The 20,538-nt window shown below is 43.4% G+C and overlaps 1 protein-coding gene and 1 long non-coding RNA gene across 4 annotated transcripts in view; one reads left to right on the top strand and one right to left on the bottom strand.

The window, feature by feature from the left end:
• LOC128781168 (uncharacterized) overlaps positions 1-15,892 on the bottom strand; it is a 60,514-nt gene extending 44,622 nt beyond the window's left edge. The window contains exons 1-2 of the long non-coding RNA XR_008427066.1: positions 15,791-15,892; positions 15,162-15,344 (exon numbers count right to left, since the gene is read on the bottom strand). This is a non-coding gene — a long non-coding RNA (uncharacterized lncRNA). The remainder of the gene's footprint in view (positions 1-15,161; positions 15,345-15,790) is intronic.
• The window catches only part of LAMB1 (laminin subunit beta 1), a 68,857-nt gene continuing 63,822 nt past the window's right edge, over positions 15,504-20,538 (top strand). The window contains exons 1-4 of one of the 3 annotated variants that reach the window (XM_045193483.3): positions 15,504-15,640; positions 16,237-16,346; positions 17,414-17,589; positions 20,174-20,309. In XM_045193483.3, coding sequence (XP_045049418.2) covers positions 16,310-16,346; positions 17,414-17,589; positions 20,174-20,309 — 349 coding nt within the window. In that variant the 5' untranslated portion in view covers positions 15,504-15,640; positions 16,237-16,309. Of the gene's footprint in view, positions 15,641-16,040; positions 16,094-16,236; positions 16,347-17,413; positions 17,590-20,173; positions 20,310-20,538 lie in introns of those variants that run through there. The other 2 variants (XM_024558440.3, XM_071221687.1) reach the window with 2 other exon arrangements.

Below are 20,538 nucleotides of genomic sequence, written 5' to 3'. Positions count from 1 at the left end.
CTATGTCTTCTCCAAAATTGAAACCAATCCCAGGTGAAGGCAACTCAGGGCCAGCAGAACTAGCCAAAGACATCATGGGGCAAAACAAAGTGAAGGCAAGCTGGCAAGAACAAATGAGCCTGACCAGCATAGGCTAAAAATTCCTGTGCAATATCCATTCTCCCCCTTCCTTCGTGTGCTAACAGAACACATCCATATTTTAACTGGGCACGTGGCTGCCTACTGAGACTCTATTTCTCAACCTCCCTGGCAGGTCCGATGTGACCATGTGACTAAATTCTGGCCAGCAGAACGTTAATGAGCATGTTGAGTGCACCTTCAAGAGCACACCCTTAAAAGGAAGCTGTTTTCCGTCTGTGACAGGCAGAGCGATGGCCCCAAGAGGTATTCATGTCCTGATCTCTGTAACCTATATGTAATATCACATGGCAAAGAGAATGACAGTTACAGATGGAATTGAGGTACTAATCAGCTGACTTTGATGGAGCAATTTGCCTGGACTATGCAGGTGGCCCCAAGGTAATAAGCATCCTTAAAAGTAAAATAAGGAGGCAGAAGAGAGTCAGAGAGACATCCACATGAGAAGGACTTGGGCTGGTGCTGACTTTGACGATAGAAGAAGCATGAAGTGAAGAATTGTGAGTGGCCCCTAGAAGCCAGAAAAAGCAGGAAAAGGGATTCTCCTCCACTGCTTCCAGAAAAGAACACAGCCATCAACACCTTGCTAGCTTCATTTTAGCCCAGTGGGACCTACATTAGACTTGTAACCTACAGAACAGTAAGAAGGAGTTGTGTTGTTTTAGGCCACTATGTTTGTTGTGATTGGTTACAGCAGCCATAGGAAACTAATATACCCTCCATTCATTTTTTTGCCCTTCCATTGGGCCAGAATATAGTGAGCCAGCTATAACCATGTAGGTGATGATAATACTGGTGAAACAAGATAGAAAAAAATCTAGGTCTCTGGTTGACTGTGCCTTCATGGTCCCAGAGAGGAGATGAGGACATGAGCTGGGACAGTTTATTAAGGGGACTCTTTACAAAGACATGGATAGGTGGAGGAAAGTCATAAAGGGCAGTGCGGCATCCCAGAGCCAGCACCGGGTGAGGGGCAACACCCCCTGCCACAGGGACAACTGCACCTTGAAGACAGACTGTGTAGGAGGGCCACTTAACAGGAGCACGGACGTCTGGTCAAAGGATGCCACTGGCATGACAGCCCTGCATGTTGGGATGTAAACATCTTGATATTACTCTCCTCCCTCATCCAAGCTCTTGTTAGTGCTTGCCATTTGCTAGACCAAGAAAACAGGTTGCAAAGGGTATAAGCTCCTTCTTTCTCTCTGCTGCATAGAATTCCATTGTGTAAATGTACCATAGTTTTTTTTGATCCACTCATTTACTGATGGGCACTTAGGGACAAATATCATATGATCTCACCTTTAACTGGAACATAATCAACAGAAGAAAAAAGCAAACAAAATATAACCAGAGACATTGAAGTTAAGAACAATCTAACAATAGCCAGGGGGGAGTGGGGAGGGGACAGTGAAGAGAGGGGATTACAGGAACTACTATAAAGGACACATGGACAAAATCAAGGGGGAGGGTGGAGGTGGGGGAGGGAGGGAGGTTTGGCTGGGGTGGGGTGGAGGGATGGGGAGAAAAGGCGCACAACTGTAACTGAATAACAATAAAAATTTTTAAAAAAAAGAAAGAAAACGGGTTGCCATTTCCATGTAGTTCAGCCTCCTGGGACATGGAAGAAGGGCAAGTTGGTCTGGAGAGACACAACGACCTTGTGGGTTAAAGCTGTCTGTGCCCAACTTCCCTGGACTACCTGGTCTGGGCAGTCCTTGGACCATTGTTGAATTTCAACTTTTTTCAAACATAACATAAAACCAGATCAGCCCTTCTAAAAATGCAACTGGGAATAATTTAAATATTTACCTCAATATTTAGAGGAAGAAATGTCAGAGTGTAATAGAATGCATGCATGGACAAAAGTCTTTTTCCCCATCACTCCCCCTCTCAACCACCACCATACTTTCTAGCGGCTGTTGAAAATCCTCCTGTCTCTCTGCAAACTCGCCTGAACCAAGGAGCTGTTTTCCCACAACTCTTTATTCTCTTAGGTTTCCTCTTCCTTTTCCCTCTCAAATCTAGTGTCTTCCCTTTGCCCTTCAGTCACTCTCCTTTTCCCTTCCATGTGTGTTTGTTGCTACTTTCCGAGTCACCCAGCCACGAATTAGGGGGAGCCACTCCCAACGAAGGTCATGGCCTCAGACAGGCAGCAGCTGTACTGCCCAGGCAGGCTCACCCAGCCTCGCTGAAGGAAAGCCTTTCCTTTTCATTCAGTTAGGCTTTGTCTAGGAAAAAGCAATTGCATTAAGTGGCTAAGCATAAAACATGAAAGGACACATTTGAAAACATTTTATATATAAATATACAGGCTTATGTGTTTACATATACTGAAGATTCATGCAAAATTTATATAAATGCAACCATAATTTGTAGGTTCCTCAGTAATCCTTAGCCATTAAACAAATAGTTTAATTAGACCCTCCTGCATACAAACTTGGCACATACACACCCACTCTTCCTCCTCCCCCTCCCCCAAACCAAGCTTGAACAGAACATTTTTCTCATTCACTTTACGCTTCTAACTAAAAGTTCTTTCCCTGACCCGATTTTTTTCTGGTACTTCAGAAAAGTGAAAAATTTAAGAACTTTAGTCAAAGAGTTCTCACAAGCTTTTTCCATTATAAGCTTTCAGGCTTTCAGCCACAGAGCTGCCTGCCCTCGGTCCTGTTTCTCCTAGCTCCTTGGGAGAGAGTAAAAGAAGATTTCCCCCCTCTCCTTCAAACATAAAGCAGCCAAAGCAGAACTTTTCTAAACACCTGCTCATCCATCAGCACCTAGCTTCTCGTCTGAGGCATAACTGGAACCCCCATATGATCCTTAGCTGTACTTACTCAGTGCTGTGAGTGGCCATTCTAGGAGGCTTCTACTGCCTCAGAGTCAGCCTGCCAACTGAATGAACTTCTTTAGACAAAGCAAGCTTACCATACTTCATATCAAACATATTAATCAGAACATACAGGGGTTCTGAATAGAAATGTAGTGTTTCCTTCATGTTCATGTAAGTCGTGTAATTTTTAACAGTCAAGAGTACGATTCACAGTGATATCTGACACAGTTCCACGCACAACCACAGTTCTCTCTTTGATGACAAATACCAAAAGCTAGGGAATAGGTGACTGGCCGCATTTCCTTCTACTGACTAGATGACCATAGATCAAATGAACTGCATTTCAAAGCTCTCTCTACTCCCAACATGACACCAAGAATTAAAATCTAATCTTTGGTACTGGTACTTCTTTGCAGTGAAGACTTTGAAATATGGAGCCTACAAAACATTCACAGTGAACATTAAAATCTACCTTTGAAAGACATTACCCCTGATGGAAAAAGAAATAAAATGACTGTCAGAAAAGTACTAGATACAGCTCAGCAAACGCTTAGAGACACCAGCTGCAGGCATCTCAGGGGGCTCTCACAGGCCGCATGCTCCCTGAGACTCCCGCTGCTTCAGGGGAGGCGTTTAAGAATTCCCAAGCCCCGATCCCTCATTTTCTGAGGGGTACTGAGGTTAACTTTGGCCAGGGTCACACAGTTAGCTGGCAGAAATACCACGGCAGGTGGGGAAGGAAATATAACCTGAGATAACGCTCATTCTATTACACCCTTTACTTTAACACAACTTGCTCTTTTAACTAATCTTAGATTCTACTAAAAGGACTCTCAAATACAGCAGAACTAACTTAAATTGACTAAGCTATTTCTTTACAAAAATGGCCTATTTTAGAAGTTAAATAATTTGTACCTGTTAATACATATTTCACAGAAAGTAATTCTGCTTGAAAGAAAACAAAGGTCAAAGTAACTAACCAAATAGAAAAACTTTATCAAAATGTTAGTGGACATTTGTGAGCATATAATTGTAGTTATTAATACATTAAATAGAATTATTTTCAGTCCTCAAAATGTTCCATGTAGTTTTAAAAATAGAGCTAAAATTAAATTATAAATAAGATGGTAGGCCAAATTTTAGATATTAAAACATATTATATCTAAAATTTATTACAATATACATTTATTCAACAAAATTCATTTGATTATAAAGGAAAACAAAATAAACCTGACTACTAAAAGGACAGGTTGGTTGGGAGCATTAGCTTTACGTGATATCTAACCAAGGTCTAGGGCTCTGAAACACCCAAACCACTCTCCAGGTTGTTACCTCTGTTAAAGTATTTAAACTAATCCAAGTTTTTTTCTTGATTCTCAGTTAATTGAGCCAATTAAAGGTATCACCATACTGTGAATTTTCTAGAAAGGAGTAGAAACGGAAGTCAAATGGAGCCTTAAAATCTGACAAACAAACTAGTGTTTGAGGATTCCAGAGATTTGCGTGATAGAAGAAGCCCCAAGCTTAGAAAAGCTGTATAAACATTCCATATCTAAAGATAAACACTTGAGCAAAAAAGAAAAAGGACTCATGGACATGGACAACAGTGCGGTGATTATGGGGGGTGGGGGAGGTGTAAAGGTGGAAGAGGGTATTAGGGGGATAAATTGTAATGGAAAAAATACAATAGAAAATAAACTGTTAAATATTATAAGACACCAAAATAACCTTAAAATACACAAAAATAAAATAAATACACACTTGGAGGTCTTTATGCCATTCAGGCCTAGCTTTGTGTTGGCTCCACTGCATTATGACTCATCTAGGGAAGGCAAAATATGAAGGGTAAAGATTAAATATTCAAGATTAAGAGAACAATTACTTTCATTTGGAAAGAGGAAGTCTCACATTTCTTACAAATAAGTGTAAAAGGTCAATGTAGTTAGGTATGGTATGTTTTAAGTTATACTTTTACTTTATTAAACCTGCTCTTCAATTCTTCAGACCACCATATCATACATACACCTTATATATCTTTCTGCACAGCATATATATAGAAATGTGTATACTAAATTTTCTCCTTAAAATCAATTTTCTTTTAACCCATTTTGGGTTCAACTTTAATATACAGACAATTTGAGAATTTTAAGCATTTATATGAACACATTTCCCTAAGAAAAAATATCAACTTTCAACCATGAAGACAGCTTGGTATATTTTGATTAGAACATAGGAGGAAAGGAAGTGGTTAATAAGAATTAACCATGGCCACTATAACATCGCATTCAAACCCACACAGGCCATAGCACTTCCTACTCAACTCCAACTCAACTTTCCGTCAAGTAGCTGCATGTTGTAAGAGGCAGCAGCAAGCTTGGTTTCTTATTCCCTCGTCTTCGTGGCCAGAAGACGGACTCTTTTTTTTCTTAAGGACGTGAACTTTGCCCAACATCTCCGTGTAGGCTGCAGAGTCTGTCGCAGTGAACTAAACTTCTAAACATAAAAGGTCAATTTGAGAATGTAACCACAGGAAACTACCTTAATTTTGAAATAATTTTTTAGGACAAGGGCTATATATTTTCATTATGAAAAAAATCATAAAAGAAGAGGGGAAATGCTATTTAACATTTTGAGTTTTATATACAGAGAATTCCTGGGTGATCCCCCTTCACTCCATTAAAGAAATAGGCCCCATCTTTTTCTTTTTTTAAACAATTTTTTATGATTTATTTATTTGTATTTTTTGAAATATTTTATTTATTTTTAGAGAGGGGGGAGAGAGGGAGAAAGAGAGGGAAAGAGAGGGAGAAAGAGAGGGAGAGAAACATCAATGTGTGGTTGCCTCTTACGTGCCCCCTACTGGGGACCTGTCCTGCAACTAGGGCATGTGCCCTGACTGGGAATCGAACCAACAACCCTTTGGTTTGCAGGCCCACACTCAATCCACTGAGCCATACCAGCCTGGGCTAGGCCCCACCTTTTTAGGCAATTATTTAGTCTTCCATTATAGGGGTCTACCTTAATTACTTAACTAGTCCCCTATTGATAGTCATTTTAGGTTATTTTCACTTTTTCTTTTGTCAACTGTAGTGTAAATATCTTTATATGCATTATTGGGCATGTTTTCTCCAGAGTTAAAGTTACATATATTTTAAATTTTAATATATTTCAGGTGTGCCTTTCTAAGGCACAGTGTCACCTTCCCAATGATCAGCTATGCTATTGCCCTCATGAACATAATTACAGATGAGGTCATGAGACTTGGGGATATTGACTTATCATTATATCATCTCCACCCTGAGGCTTCCCATGCGGCTGTGAAAGTGCAGTTTACTTCTCGGTAATCCTCACGTATGCTTACACTGCACATTACATATGGAGCGGTCCCTGAGCAAGTTGCTTAACATCGTATATATTAGTGCTTCATGTACCTAAATCACAGCAAACTGCTCACTTTTAAACCTTTCCCATGGAATAAAATTAAACATGCTATCTGCTTTTTAAAGCACTAATGTGTATTGGGGATGACTCATTCTGGCTAAAGAATTACCTATGAATGTTTTCTTCCCAGAGAGCACATGAGCACCATTCCAGGCATTTGCTAAATGAATGCATTCAACAAATATCTGATGAGCTCTGGGCTCAGTGCTAGGGCAGTTAGGGTGCTCTCAAGTACTTGCAATTTAGCACACATGAAAAGTACATTCACACAAACCAGGGATTTGGTGAATACTCATTGCACACCTACCATGTGCTGTGGGCCATGCTGGTGCTGGGGTAGAGCTGTGAGGTGTGAGAGGTGGGTTGCCTGGCCTCCTGTGTAGCACATCTCTTTTAGAACAATCTAGAAGACCTTCTCCAATACATGTATGCCCCAGTATTGGACCTGGGCAGTAGAATTCATAAAGTTACATATATGAAGTATCATAGAAGTGGACTTTGAATATAAGTAAAAGCTGGCTTGGCAGAGAAGAGTGAGAATGTATTCCAGGCAGAAAGAACTGGATGAGCCAAAAAATAGTGTTTGGGGTTTGAGAATGGTGAGTATATCAAGGCTAGAGCTTGGTCAGGTGGGAGGTGAGTAGGCTGAGAATACGGAGATGGAGATTATATTGGAGCCAGACTTCAAAGAGCCTGTATCATATGCTAAGGTCCCTGAAGTTTGTACTTGTTTCACAGATGGGGAAACTGAGGCACAAAGAAATGTGATTTGCATGGTCCAGTTTAAGAACCTTGTCATGTCATTCAATAAATCTATTAGTGACTAGAAATAACAAATTTTATAGGTCTTTGAATTTGGATTTCAAGGTAAGAACCCAGACATAGTCAACATTTATAGTATGCTTTACTCAAAGTATAACATATTTGTATTTCAAAAAGACTTGTGGTTAGAATTTTGTTTTTAATTGTACCAGTTGTAGACAAATATAGTCTCCTTAATTAAAAAAATTAAAACATTACAGATAAGACAAGAGTTCCCTTTAACCCCCATCCCAAACACAATCCCTGAACCTTCTCTTAAAGGATATACTTTTATCCACTTACTATACCTCCTCCTAGAACTTCATCATTGTCTATTCATGTAATATGAGGGGGGGATTAAAAAAAAACCTGCAATTATCTTCTGGAGGGTGGTCCCCTTGTAGTAGAGGCTTCCCTGCTAGGTGAGTGTTCTAGAAACCCATCTGTATCATTGTACCAGCTGGTGTTGTTATGAGAGGCTGCTTCAGCTTCAGTGAATTTTTTTTGAAGACTCTTAATGCATTTGCCCATTTCATGATGGGTGATTTACAAGTGCACCTGCTCACACCAGGTTGAGTGCTCAGCAGTTTTTGACCCAAAACGGCATGACCTCTGTGCCCCATCCTCCCTATTCACCCAATCTCGTCCTGAACGACTTTTCTTTTTTGTTTCCCTGGATGAAAAAAAGCCCTCAAAGGGAAACATTTTGCCGATGTGGAAGAAGTAAAACAAAACAACAGCAGAAGCACTAAAAGGCATCAAAATCGATGTGTTCAAAAACTGTTTTGAGCAGTGGAAAAACATATCAATAGGTGCACCGCATCAAATGGAGAGTGCTTTGAAGGTAGCTGAAGTTTAAACATGTAAGAATAAGTACACAATTTTTTATAAGTAAATTGTGGGGGGGGTTGGGTTCCCCCTCATATACATTATGTTTATAAAATAGAAAATTGTAATGTTCTTCCTTTATTTTAGACTTTAATTCTTATTGATCTTTACCAATAGTGTATACATTTAAGACAACCCTAGATTTCTCTAAATGTAGAATGTAAACCAGGGGTGTCAAACTCATTTTCACGGGGGGCCAACCACCTCAGTCTCACGGTTGCCTTCAAAGAGCCAAATGTAATTTCAGCTCCTTCACAGTTAAGGAGCAGTTACATGTATACAGTCCTAAAGTTATTTCGGCCCTTCAAAGACAGCTGCGAGGCTGATGTGGCCCCCGGTGAAAACGAGTTTGGTGTACCCCTGGTATAAACCCCTGGTATAAACCATTGGACCACAGCAGTGCTCAGCACATAGCAAGTGCTCAAAAAATATTACAGAATGAGAGAGGGATGTTGATGCTAAGGCTTATGATACTAATCGAGTAGATAAGTGGAGTTCCCGAAGTCAAAGGTCCACCAAATAGTGGTGATCACTGCCACTTGGATTATCCAAGTAGATGACTGGACTGTTGGCTCCATATTCCATGATTTCTAAATAGGATCACCAAGAAATCATTTCATCCTAGAGGTTAATAGCAGCATTTCCTTCGCCATCTTGAAAATAGCAAACACATCCTATGATGTTTTTGTCTGGCAAACACCACAATATGTAGAACGGCACGTATTCCTGCAGCGAGACCCAGTGCTGACTTGCTTCTGGTGCAACGAATACACAGCACCAGCTCTGGGTGGGCTGGCGCTCGGAAACCTGATTAGCAACCTTGGCAGCAACAAGTGCAGCAGCGTAGCGAAAGGAGTCTCTTTCCAGAAGAGCAGTCTTACTCTTTTAGAGGAACCGCTGTTGTAGAATTAATTATTCTAGAAGGCCAAGGGCATTAACAAATGGCAGAGATGAGGCAGAACTGCTGCTGTGTGAGAGGGGGTAGCTTTTACCAGCATTTTCATCACTTCTGATCAAAGACCCCAACCCTCCCAGGGTAAAAATACTGGATTGAGAATTAGGATCCACTCCCAATACAAGCCATAAATAGGAGTGGAGTGTTTAACTTGCTAATTAAATCCAGTTTCCTGGATCACTGCAGGTAATAATTAACAACCCAGAACTATGAGAAAGGTTTGCAGCATGAGAGGAGATTCGATGATCTGGTCTAATCTGTACCAAGCCTCTGGTACAAAGATATTGCCTATGTTCAAAAAATATAAGTTAAGAAAGAAGTGCTTAATATTTAATAAACATATCCTAAGTACCTGCCAGGCAAGGGACTAAGAACTCACAGGGAGATATGACAAGGATTTCAGGCGCTCACTGGGAGCTGAACTTAACCTTTCAAATGGAGAAAAACAGAGTCTGGAAAAAAATCAGAGTAAAGAAGGATTTTTAAAATTTAAAATATTGGAATACAGAAAGTCCTTTTTTCCTCCTCTGGCTATTACTGGATTTCAGCATCCTTACAAAGCTGAGGAAAGTAACATCATCAGTTAAAATAAAACTTTAAAAATAATCTTTAAAACACAATTTTAGGTGGGTTCCTATAAGAGATGAACTGAGCTTAATTAAGAAAAGTTTTCCTAAAATTGAACTATCAACCATTGAGTGTTAGCTGCCTATTCAATTTATCATTGCTAGTTTTCAATAAACATTTTAAAACAAAAAGCAGTCTTAACAGACCTCAAATTTTAGATGCCAATGTATTTTGTCCAAGTACATAGCTTAGATCAAACATTTCTATGGTAAGTAGTTGTAATAATTTCTTAAAGTTCTAATTATACAAATTTTAAAAGTTTGTGGCTATAACTATTACAGGTGACAAAAGCTGACCAGAGAAGCAAACAAAAACCCTTATGTTTGAAGGCCTTAAATTTCATTATCTGTGAACTGGCAAGTATTGGTACTTTAAAAATTTTTACTGCCCTTCCATCTTTCAGCAAGGCACTCAAAAAGGCAGGTAAAGATATGCCAGAAAAAAAATGAGACTTGGGTTCATGACTAGTAGTCAAGTCTTAAGGTGTTTCACTGACTATATTTAAGTTAATCCCTCTATGCATCTGATAAAATGTTTAAAGAGCTTTCCTAAAGCTCTCTAGCCTTATTTCTGACATTAATCTCTCTCCTACTCATTTTTAAGGTGCCAGGTTAGCAACGAAAGAGTAAAATCCATAAACAAAGGACAAACACTGAACTGAAGAAACTTGTCCCACTTAGAGTGTTAAATATAGATGAGAAAAAATATTTTTTAAAATGATTTGGAATTCATGGGCATAGATGGGTAGAAAGTGCCACCCTATTCACAGCTCCGTCCACAGTGCCGTGTTGACTCTGAGTGCCATCTCGCCACGTTTCTGGGGGGTGAGATGCAATGGGGGCATAGCCTTGCAGAAGGCCTGGGAGGAGTATGGCTGAGGCCTTCTTACACCTATTTTAGTGACTGTCTTAAAACACTAAAATATAGACTTTGGTACACTCTCATTTGTGATACTTCTTTTGAGATATTTAAGAATAGACAGATGACCATTTTTAAGATGGTAGTGATAAAGATCTACCTGAATCAGCCAGGATAAACTGGCTGTTTATGGTGCAGTTTAAAGAAAAAAAAAAAAAGACACCTCCCAAATTGCAGGCAAAAACAACAAAGGTTTATAACTCTCTCATGCTACATATCCAGAGGAATTAATTGGCTAAGGTAAAATATGCTTGCTTCAGGCATAGCTAGATCAAGATACACCAAGGTGGTCCTTCAGGACCTGCCCTCTTGCTTCCCTCACTTCTGTTTTTGTCTGTTGGCCCCAGTCTCAAGCAGCCACCACCAGTTCCCGCCTGACATTCATACAACTCTAAGTCTAGAGGGAAAGAAAGATTTTCTTCTCTCGCATGAAAATCACAGTAATTCCCACGAAAGTCCCAGAAGTCACCTAACTGGAACAGCTGAGTTGCATACCCATCCCTGAACCAACTGCTAGGAAGAGGGAGATGGGAATGCACTGATTAGCCTGGAGCCCATGGAGGGATTAGCTGCATTTGAATTATGTGGGTTGACAATGTGAAAAGATTAGTTCCCTCCAAAAAAAAATCTACGTTCTGTTACCCGAGGAAGGGATGTTAATGCAACCCTGAACGGCACGTTTTATTGTATGGTCAGAGACTGAAAATGCTTTCACCCCCCGCCTGATTCAGGCCCTGATGGATTCTGTGTTACAGAGAGTGGGGGCAAAGACCCCTGTGTGCCCCCATAATGGTTATAAGGAGGGGTTATTCAATTTCAGTTATTCATCCAACAAGTACAGACTGAGTATGTGCAACACATCAGAAACTCGGCTACCTGAGGGAAATACAGATTCCAATAAAATACAATCCTTGCCTTCAAAAACCTCTTGGGGGCAAAAACATTTAACACAAAATTACAAATCCCTGTCCTGCATAAGAGGCATGTGCAAAGTGCTGGGTGACATGTGTCCCAAATTCTACCAGTCATGGAACTGACTTTTGTAGATCAATTCTGAACTCACACAGCACCCTTAAATCTATTTCAAAATAGCAGAAATCTACTATTTTTCATGAGCATTATATTAAATAAATAGCCAGGCTTTCAGACCTCAATTCAAAGTCTAGAATGTCACATCCGTGTTTCACTGTCAATCAGCATTTAAAATGAGGTGCATAAGTGGTTCTCAGACTGTGTGAAGGTGACCTTGAAAGCAGATTTTTGTTTGTTTGTTTTTTCCAAACAAAATAATAAATGCCTCAAGGAGATAGCTGTCACACAGTCCTGGCCAAGGAGCAGCCAACAATGGGCAATCCCATCTGCCATTCAAAATTCCACAGAACTTTCCAGTAAAGACTCCTTATACTGAAGCAGGTGGTTCAAGGTAAGTATACGTGGGGATGAGAGAGTCATGTCAGCAGGAGTAGAGCCCCGATGGACTTTACTAACAATAGTGACTCATTCCTCTTAAATCTGTAACATCTTTATATGAAATACAACTCCCTGTGAAAGGAAGACTTCGTTTATGAGTGAAATTTGAAAGTATTCCTAAAATGAACTCAACTCTGTTGACTTCTTTTTCTCCTTGACTACAAATTCATGTTAGGTAGAAAGTGGACATTTAAGAAGATTTTTAAAACATGAAGACTAGTCTTTATTTACTTTCATTCAAGAAACAGTCACTGAGCACCTACAATGTGCCCACGTGCCTCACTGTCTATGGGGGAGATGAGACTATAAACACATAGTTACAGCATTACGTCATTCATGCTGTGACAGGCTTTTATAAGGTGCTAGCAGAAGGGGCTGGAGGTGGAAAGAGGGAGGAAGAGAGAGTCATGTTTAAGTGGAGGCTTCAAAGGTGCATTGTTTCACTATGTTGGTGAGGTGAAGGAGGGTCCGTGTAGCAGAGACTAAGAAGTGAAGGTATAAAAAGTATGCCATGTATGTGCATTCTACTGAACAAAGTAAACTGACAGAGTGGAAACATACATGGACACAGAGAATAGACTGACAGCTGTCAGAGTTGGGGGCTGGGGGAGACCAGTGAAGGGATTAAGCAAAGGGGAAAAAAAGAAAGACTCATGGACACGGTCAACAATGTGACGCTTGCCAGAGGGAGGAGGGTAGGGGGCTGTGGGAGAGGGTACAGGGGGGATAGAAGGAGACTTGATTTGGGGTAGTGAACACACGATATACAGATAATGTATTGTAGCATTGTATGCCTGAAGCCTATATAATTTTATTAACCAATGTCACCTCAGTAAATTCAATTAAAATAAATAAAATCTAATTAAAAAACTTAAAAATTGAAAAAATGTATGTCATGTGTAGGGAACTTCAGGAAGCTCACATGGGCAGAGGGCAGCCATTGATAACTTTTGAACAAGGGAGCAACATGATCAAAATTGTGTCTCTGAAAACTCCTCTTGGCAATGTTATGAAGGATTAGACTAGAGAAGGGAAGAGTTTGGAAGTAGGAACACTAGCCAGGGGGCTCCTGTGAGCATTGGGACGTGAGGAGAGACTGAACTAAGGCAATGACATGGGAGCAACAGAGGCATGGCGACTAGTTGCTAGAAAAGCAGAGGGACCCTCAGGCATGATTCCCAGGCTGGGCTGACTTCAGCTCTGATCTGTGCAGTCTTCCAGGCCCCTCCCCACCAGAAGAGCTCCAGGCTTGATGTAATGCTCTACTGTCACCATCGTGAAGTCATTAACTTTTGAACCAGGGGCCCCATATGCTCAATTTCGTTTTGCACTGGGCCTTACAAATCCTATAGCCAGTGCTCTTTCCAGGTTTCTGTCTTGAGCTAAGGAGTGGATCACAGTGCCAGCAATTAAAATTGGAAACAGAAGAACACATTTTGTTCCATTCTGCTCTGTGAAGAGCCAAGTTCAGTTTTATAACACATGTCCCATGGGTCATCAAAGTAGGGATATTCAGTAGGCTGTTAGAAATTGAATGTAAATTCTCAGCAAGGTACAAGCTAGAGCTATAGATGTGGGGAGTACCAAGGCTAAGGTGGCAGAGATCCTGGATGTGGATGAAGTGCACAGAGGGAAAAGATGGAGACAAACCCTTGGGAACACCAAAGTTTGAGGGACTAGAGAAGGGAAAGAGAAACGGAAGTAGAAGAGTCAGAGTCCTGTGCGAATTGTGTCCTGGAAGCCAAGGAAAAAGGAGTCTCAGGAAGGAGGCAGCGATCCTGTAAAACATGCCACAAAGAGATCTAATAGGACAATGCCCATTGCATTTGGTGACTAGAGGGTCGGTGGTAATTACTGAGACTACTGGTCAAACTGGAAGTCATTGTAATAGGAAAAAGGAAAAAGCAGGAGGAAACAGTACATGCAGACTATGCTTTCAAGCACCTGGGCTATGAAGACAAAGGGAGGAAAGGAGGAGAGTGGAAGATGTGTAGAACAAAGGCAGGGTTGCAGGGGGGAGTTTCCCCTTAAGATGGAGAAATGGAGCAGATTTGTGTGAGAGAGCACTGCTCTTAGGAGGTGAGAAGAGGGCACACACTTCTGGGATGAAAGCACAGGAGATAAAGGTGGGAATGAAGAGAGACAAATTCATAGATGGATTGGGCAGGTGAGTGAGTGTTACACAGGCTCCCGCCTGCACATATACCTGCAAAAAAAAGAAAAAGAAACCCAACAGCAAATCTCTAATTTTCTTAGTAGTGTTAAGTTTACTACAGAGTGAGGTGGTCTGGACAGCAGGGGGCTTCAGAAGAGTGCTGAGGGTGAGGAACTCATTGCCCTTGGAGAGGACACTGACCAGGGACAGGTGTAACTGCCCTGTAGCCAGGAGGGCTCAGCGGCTGCGACAGCAGAGGGCGGCCTCGGGAAAGAGGCAGGACCGAAGGATGCTTGCAATTTGTATGGATGGAAAACTGTAATAAGCAGCTCTGGCCCAGGATATTAAAAACTGGACAAGGGTAAAAGAGATTTGTCTTTTAATACTTTTAATTAAGCTCTTAAGACCCTGCATTGCAACATTAAACCTTCAAACAGCACCTGCTTTCTCAGCGCTCTCAGGGCTGCCCAGCCAGCACGTGGGGTCCTGAGCAAGTTAGAGGCTGCAGCAGGGCAAGTGCTGATTTGGTGAATAATTAATGCATCACTAAGACCTGCGGCTCCTGCCTCCCTCAGCGGAAAGCATACTTATAAACTCATACAGCAACTTAGTCTATGGTCTAATGATTAAAGTTTCCTGGGCTCTATTTCCTTACAGCTAAGTTAAAAACTGACCAACTAACTGGGCACTTACCCCTTCTCCCTGGGTGATTAATCAGAAAACAAGTGAAATCTCCTGACTAGGACTAACAACTAATTACACTTCCCTCGTTCCAGGCACTTTTGCCCAGAGCAGGACTCAAGAAAGCTAAAGCCTTGACTCCATCCGTTGCTAAGGCAGCAGAACTGGGCTAATTCACCGAAAGGGAGGCAGAGTCCTGCCATCCGCCTCTCTTCCCTCTCCAACTCCCAAGAGATTGGTGTGTTTACATTTACCTTTTATTTAACCAGACAGGTCACACACGGTGTCGCTTGAGACCCTTCATTAGAGCCGCTCCTCCCTACCTCATTATCTGTATAGGTACCGTGGAGTTTGTCTCTAGTATTGCCGACGCGGTGCCGAAGATTGTGGGGAATGTGTCTCATGAAGAGACCTCCAGCTTCCTTGTTGAGTCAACCCTGTCACGGTGAGATGGGGAAAGGCGTCACTTAACAAAAGTGTCGATCGAGAAATTAACTGAATTAGAGCCATCATCTAGATTTAGGTAAGAATTCATTTTTTAAAAACAGAATCAGATGGGTAAAGCAATGCCGGGGCCACTTGGGCAGGTCCTGGATAAATGTGTGCGCAAAGGAAGCGAAGTGAAGAGCAATTTTCTTCCCTGGTACGAAGACACAGATGTCCCGCCTAGTCCAAGCGATAGCGACGCCAGACAGTTTGTTTCTCAGGAACCAGCCTGACTTGTCGACCCTGGGTAAAGGTTTAACCGGCCTACCCCGAGTGCTTAGTGCAAATGTTAGTAGCGTAAGGCACCTTTTCCTGACTCACTCCTTACAAATGTAAATTGCACGAGAGCACGGGAGGTCCCGACCAGCCTTCCAAGCCCAGCGATCTGAACACCCACCTCTGAGACCACTCTGGGCGCAGCCCGCCCCCTGCACACCGCTGGGGACCCACACCGGGTGGCAGACCCTGAGCCCCTCGCGGGGAACTGGAAGAGCCAAAACCCTGCAGCGACGGCGGGCGCGTCCTTAAAACAAAAGCGCCCCTCCAGGCCAAGTTGTGGCCTCCCGCCGCCCTCCCCCTCCGCTGACTATCCAAATGCGCATGAGCGAGGCGCCTCCCTCGGTTCCTCCCAAGGCTAAACTTTCTAATTCCCTTCTTTGGCTTGGGCTGCCGGCCGCTGGGTGAGCGCTCGCATCGTCGGGTGAGCTGAACAAAGTGGCTGCGCGATTTCCCCCTCCCCACCCTCCCACCCCCGGTTTCCGTGGGAGCGGCAGGAAATGGAAGGGCCCCTCGCCTCTCTCTGAACATTTGCCTTTTTTCCCCCCACTCCACTGCTCCATAAAGGAACACGGGAAAACGGGGCAGGCGGCTCGGTGATCGCTCCTCTACCGTGTCCCCTCGGCTGCAGGGACTGGACATGGGGCTGCTCCAGGTGTTCGCTTTCAGTGTCTTAGGTAATTCCGAGGAAACGGTGGGGGAAGGGGTGGGCTTGGATGTGGGGAAAGAAAACCTCAAAGCCTTTTGACCCAGCTTCGAGGGGGCCTGGGGGATCGGGAGAGGGACTGGAGTGGAAATTGTATCCTGGGATTAAACGCCAGCGCCATCGGTGGCCGCTGAAGACGGCGCGCGAGGATCGTCGCGGACCCGCATACTCCCGGCTCTGTGCCCAGAGCTCTGGGTCCAGCGGCCGCTGCTCCGGACTTCACATATTCCTGCTGGGGCTCTCCACTGCGGGTGGAAGGCTCCTTGGGGTGGCATGGGTGGCTGCGGAAAGATCCCAGGAGCCCGTTTCCCAGGAACGTGCCGGAGTAGAGCGCAGGCTTCGTCCTGGGAACAGATTGGGGCCATGTGGCTTTAATTAACTAGCGCTGTCTGACCCCGGATGGCGCCAGAAACAGCTGGATCTGGAGCTGCCCTGGAATGGCAAAGCGTTGAAGCTGCTCCAGAGCCTCAGGAATCCTCCGCTCACTCCTTGCTCGAGAAATCGGACTCCCTCGCCAGCCCGCCACCTCTGCCCCTCATCCAGGGATTTTTGCGCGCGCACGTGCGCGCGGCACACACTCTCTCCTGTGCCCCCATGATCACAGATTTCCTCGCGCGCACACATTCGCATTCACAGCGAGGGTGCACGGGCTGCCGCGTGCACGCGGGTTCACAGACACTCCAGCGCAGATGTGGGGCGTTTGGCTGCCCGCTACATTGCACTCAGGTCCAGTTATGTCTAAGTGGCGGGTCTGCAAATAGGTCTTTTGTGTCTGGAGCTGTCCCCCCCGGGGCAAATCAGGGTGGGCGCTAAGTGCTTGGCTGCTGGATAAGCCTGAGATCGTGTCTGTGTTTCTTTCCGAATCCGCCTTTCCACGACCCTGCCTTCCCTACCTCACTCACCTCTCCATTGTCTCTTTTCTGTGCATTCTGCTTTCTTCTGAACCTACACTCTCCCGGCCCCTGCTTGTTCCTTTTGCTCGGGCTCACTTCCTACTCCCAATCCCCAATTCCCCACCCCCATCTACCCCTTCCGCAGCGGTGTTCGGGGTCCGAGTGCGTGCTCAAGAACCGGAGTTCAGCTATGGCTGCGCGGAGGGCAGCTGCTACCCAGCCACCGGCGACCTTCTCATCGGCCGAGCACAGAGGCTTTCGGTAACCTCGACGTGCGGGTTGCACACACCCGAGCCTTACTGCATCGTTAGCCACCTCCAGGTGAGCGCGGAGAGCCCAGCTGGAAGCTCTACGCGCACGTCCTCCCGTCTAGACCAAAAGAGATGGCCCAGGGGACTCCTCATCCTGCCACTTATCCAGATAGGAAGCCGGCAAGCCAGGGAAGCCCGGGATTCAGCTGGGAGCCCACCCTTTTGCCCCATCTCAGTTTGCACAGTAGCATCCGCCAAACATTTCCTGTGGTCACCGCTGCAGGCACAGGCAGTATGGAAAGACTGCAGGGGCCAGGGCTGCAGACAGACCTGGCCCCTGCAACTTGCCCTAACCCGCAGGCTTCAGGGGCTCCAGAAATCCTGTGTGTGTGCGTGCGCGCGCCAGCGCGCGCTTAATCTTTTCTCTGGAAATGCGGGTGAAAAACTCTTTCCTTTTCTTTCCTTTTTTTTCCTTTCTCCTTTCTTTCCTTCTTTTTAAATAACGAATAGTGATCTTGGATTTTTTTTTTCTTCCAAATTTTGCACTTGCATAAAGGATATTACAGCGCTGACCTTGTAAGGTCACTCCAGCCATCGGACCTGTTTTTCTCACTTCGTTTGGTGCTATTTTCCCATCCACCTTTATTAGATACCAGGATCAGATGCTTTCTTTTTCAAAATGACCTGGTTGTCATGGTACCCTGGTAGCTGAGGACCTAAATGGAATTTCAGGGTGTTTTCTGTTTCTAAAAATAGAGCCAGATTTTAGATTTCAGAAGTCACATTTTTACAAAGTAAACACATTCTAAAAGAAAACAAAGTGGAAACTATCCAGAATGAGAATCCCTTTCCCTGATTGTTAAAAAGGAGGCTGATATGTCTGGCCTCCCAGGCAAGCAGGTGTTAATCTCACAAGTGGGGCAAGTTCCAAACCAATTGGTCTAATTTTGGTTACTTCATCCACCTGTATACCTACCTGCCCTTTAGGAGTACGACGGTGTGGTATGGCTTACATAGCAGATTCCTTAAAATGGAGTCAGTTTTACAAAGCAGAAGGGGACCCATTCTGGAAACCTGATGAATTAAACCGAAGGAATGTGGTAAAGTGCATTCCACTCATTTGCTTCCAGATTTATGCAGAGATGTCTAGACTGTTTCCTCCTGATTAAAAGGGAAGCTATAAGTAAACTTTTTGTAAGTTCTGGTAATTGTTCTTCAGTATTAGTGTCCTTGAAAAGTTAATGAGAGCAGTAGATGTTACCTTTTCTAATATTAGCATACCCATTGTACTTAAAATATTGTGCTAGCATTTACCTCAGAGGCCAGGCCATCCCATAAGGAATCGCCCAATTCTGAAACCAGTTTTGACCAGAATGAGATTTGGACTATTTGTGTTAAAAGCAAGTAGAACCAGACTCACTGGTTTAGGTGATTAGCCAAGAAACTGTGGAGTGCTCTCCGCAGATATGAGATCCTAAAGAAAGGGGCTGGGCGTGCACTTTTCTCCGGCATTTAGCGGGTGTAAAAAAAGAGTCAGGAAGCTTATATTTTGTTCAGGGTCCCACTGCACCCCTGACTTCTGGTTTCTATATTTTCATTAGTATATTTTGCTATGTTCTAAATCCTTTTGGGAGGAAGAAGATAAATAAATAGAATTGTAAAATACTGCCAGTTGATATTGTCCTCATAAGAATACCACCCTTGCTTAAGTGTTTTTGTAAGGTGTGTGTGAGTCTCTATAGATTTCAGTCTCAGTACATTTTCAGACTTGAGGATAATCTGCATTTCAGAAAAGTTAGGTAGAAAGCAGAGCTCCGTGGGGAAAAGGGAACTGTGAAGTCACGCTGTTTATGATTTGCCATGGTGGAATACAAAGAGGGTTCTTTGAACTCTCCTGACCCACTTGCCAGGGTGGCTGTGGCCCCCATTGTAGGGAGAAGGAAAGTGAGAAGAGAGCAGTTCAAAGCTACTCTGCAACCTGAAGTACTCCTCAGTTCCCGTTCAGGTCCACTTTGGTGTTCTTTGAATTGGTCACAGGTTATAGTGCTCCCAGCACAATGGGACAGCCTGGTAGCCCTGTCCCCAGATATCCTGAGGAGTTTGTCGTTTACAGGCCACCACCACTAGCTGGCTCACAGCTTGGGCAGAGTAGAAGCTAAGAAATCTTGTTCTGTAGTTCCCAAAGGTCCCTGAATACATCTGCCTAATAGTTGGTTTCTGTCTTATGTAGGTTTTAGAAAATCAGGCCAAGTGAATTGGATTTTTTTTCCTTTAATTTTCAGTTTGCTCTATGTCAGCAAAAATTCTCTAATACCTCTTCTGCATTTTACTTGAAGAGTAAGCTTGTCTAGCTACTTATTGAGATTAAGGCTTAAGCCTAGAAATTTCATTTTCATTAAGTTAATAGCTGGTGGAAACAATACCTTCCTTTACTTTTGACCTTGAATTTGCAAGAGAGGAGGAAATTTTCAGGAGAATTTCATACGCTGTGAATTAAAGTCATGTGATATGTTGTTTAAGTAATTTTGACACATCCATTTTTTTTGAAGCAAGTAGGTTTGATTTTTGTATTATGGGCTTGAATTTTATTGTGGGGTGTGTGTGTGAGTGTGAGTGATTATTTCCCAGACTCATGAAAGTAACTTTGCTTTCAGGAGGACAAAAAATGCTTCGTATGCAATTCACAAGAGCCTTATCATGAGACGCTCAATCCTGACAGTCATCTCATTGAAAATGTGGTCACTACATTTGCTCCAAACCGCCTTAAGATGTGGTGGCAATCTGAAAGTGGTATGTGGTTCGTGTGGGGACAAGTTCGTGGAGGGTGATTGGTCATCGGAAGGGGTTGGCAGACTCCTGGGTATTTGTAGTTATGGTTCCTCCGTCCTGTGATCATGGCCTTTGATAGATTTACTGCCTGAAGCACTAACTTCTCTCGGTAAAATCTGATCCTTCTTCCCGAGCATGCCCTCCCTATAAGAAAGCAGTCTTTCATGCTCCACCAAAGTAATTCCTAGTC

This window comes from Desmodus rotundus, chromosome 6 (assembly GCF_022682495.2).
Source record: "Desmodus rotundus isolate HL8 chromosome 6, HLdesRot8A.1, whole genome shotgun sequence".
NCBI lineage: Eukaryota > Metazoa > Chordata > Mammalia > Chiroptera > Phyllostomidae > Desmodus > Desmodus rotundus.
This window is presented reverse-complemented; position numbering and strand designations above follow the sequence as displayed.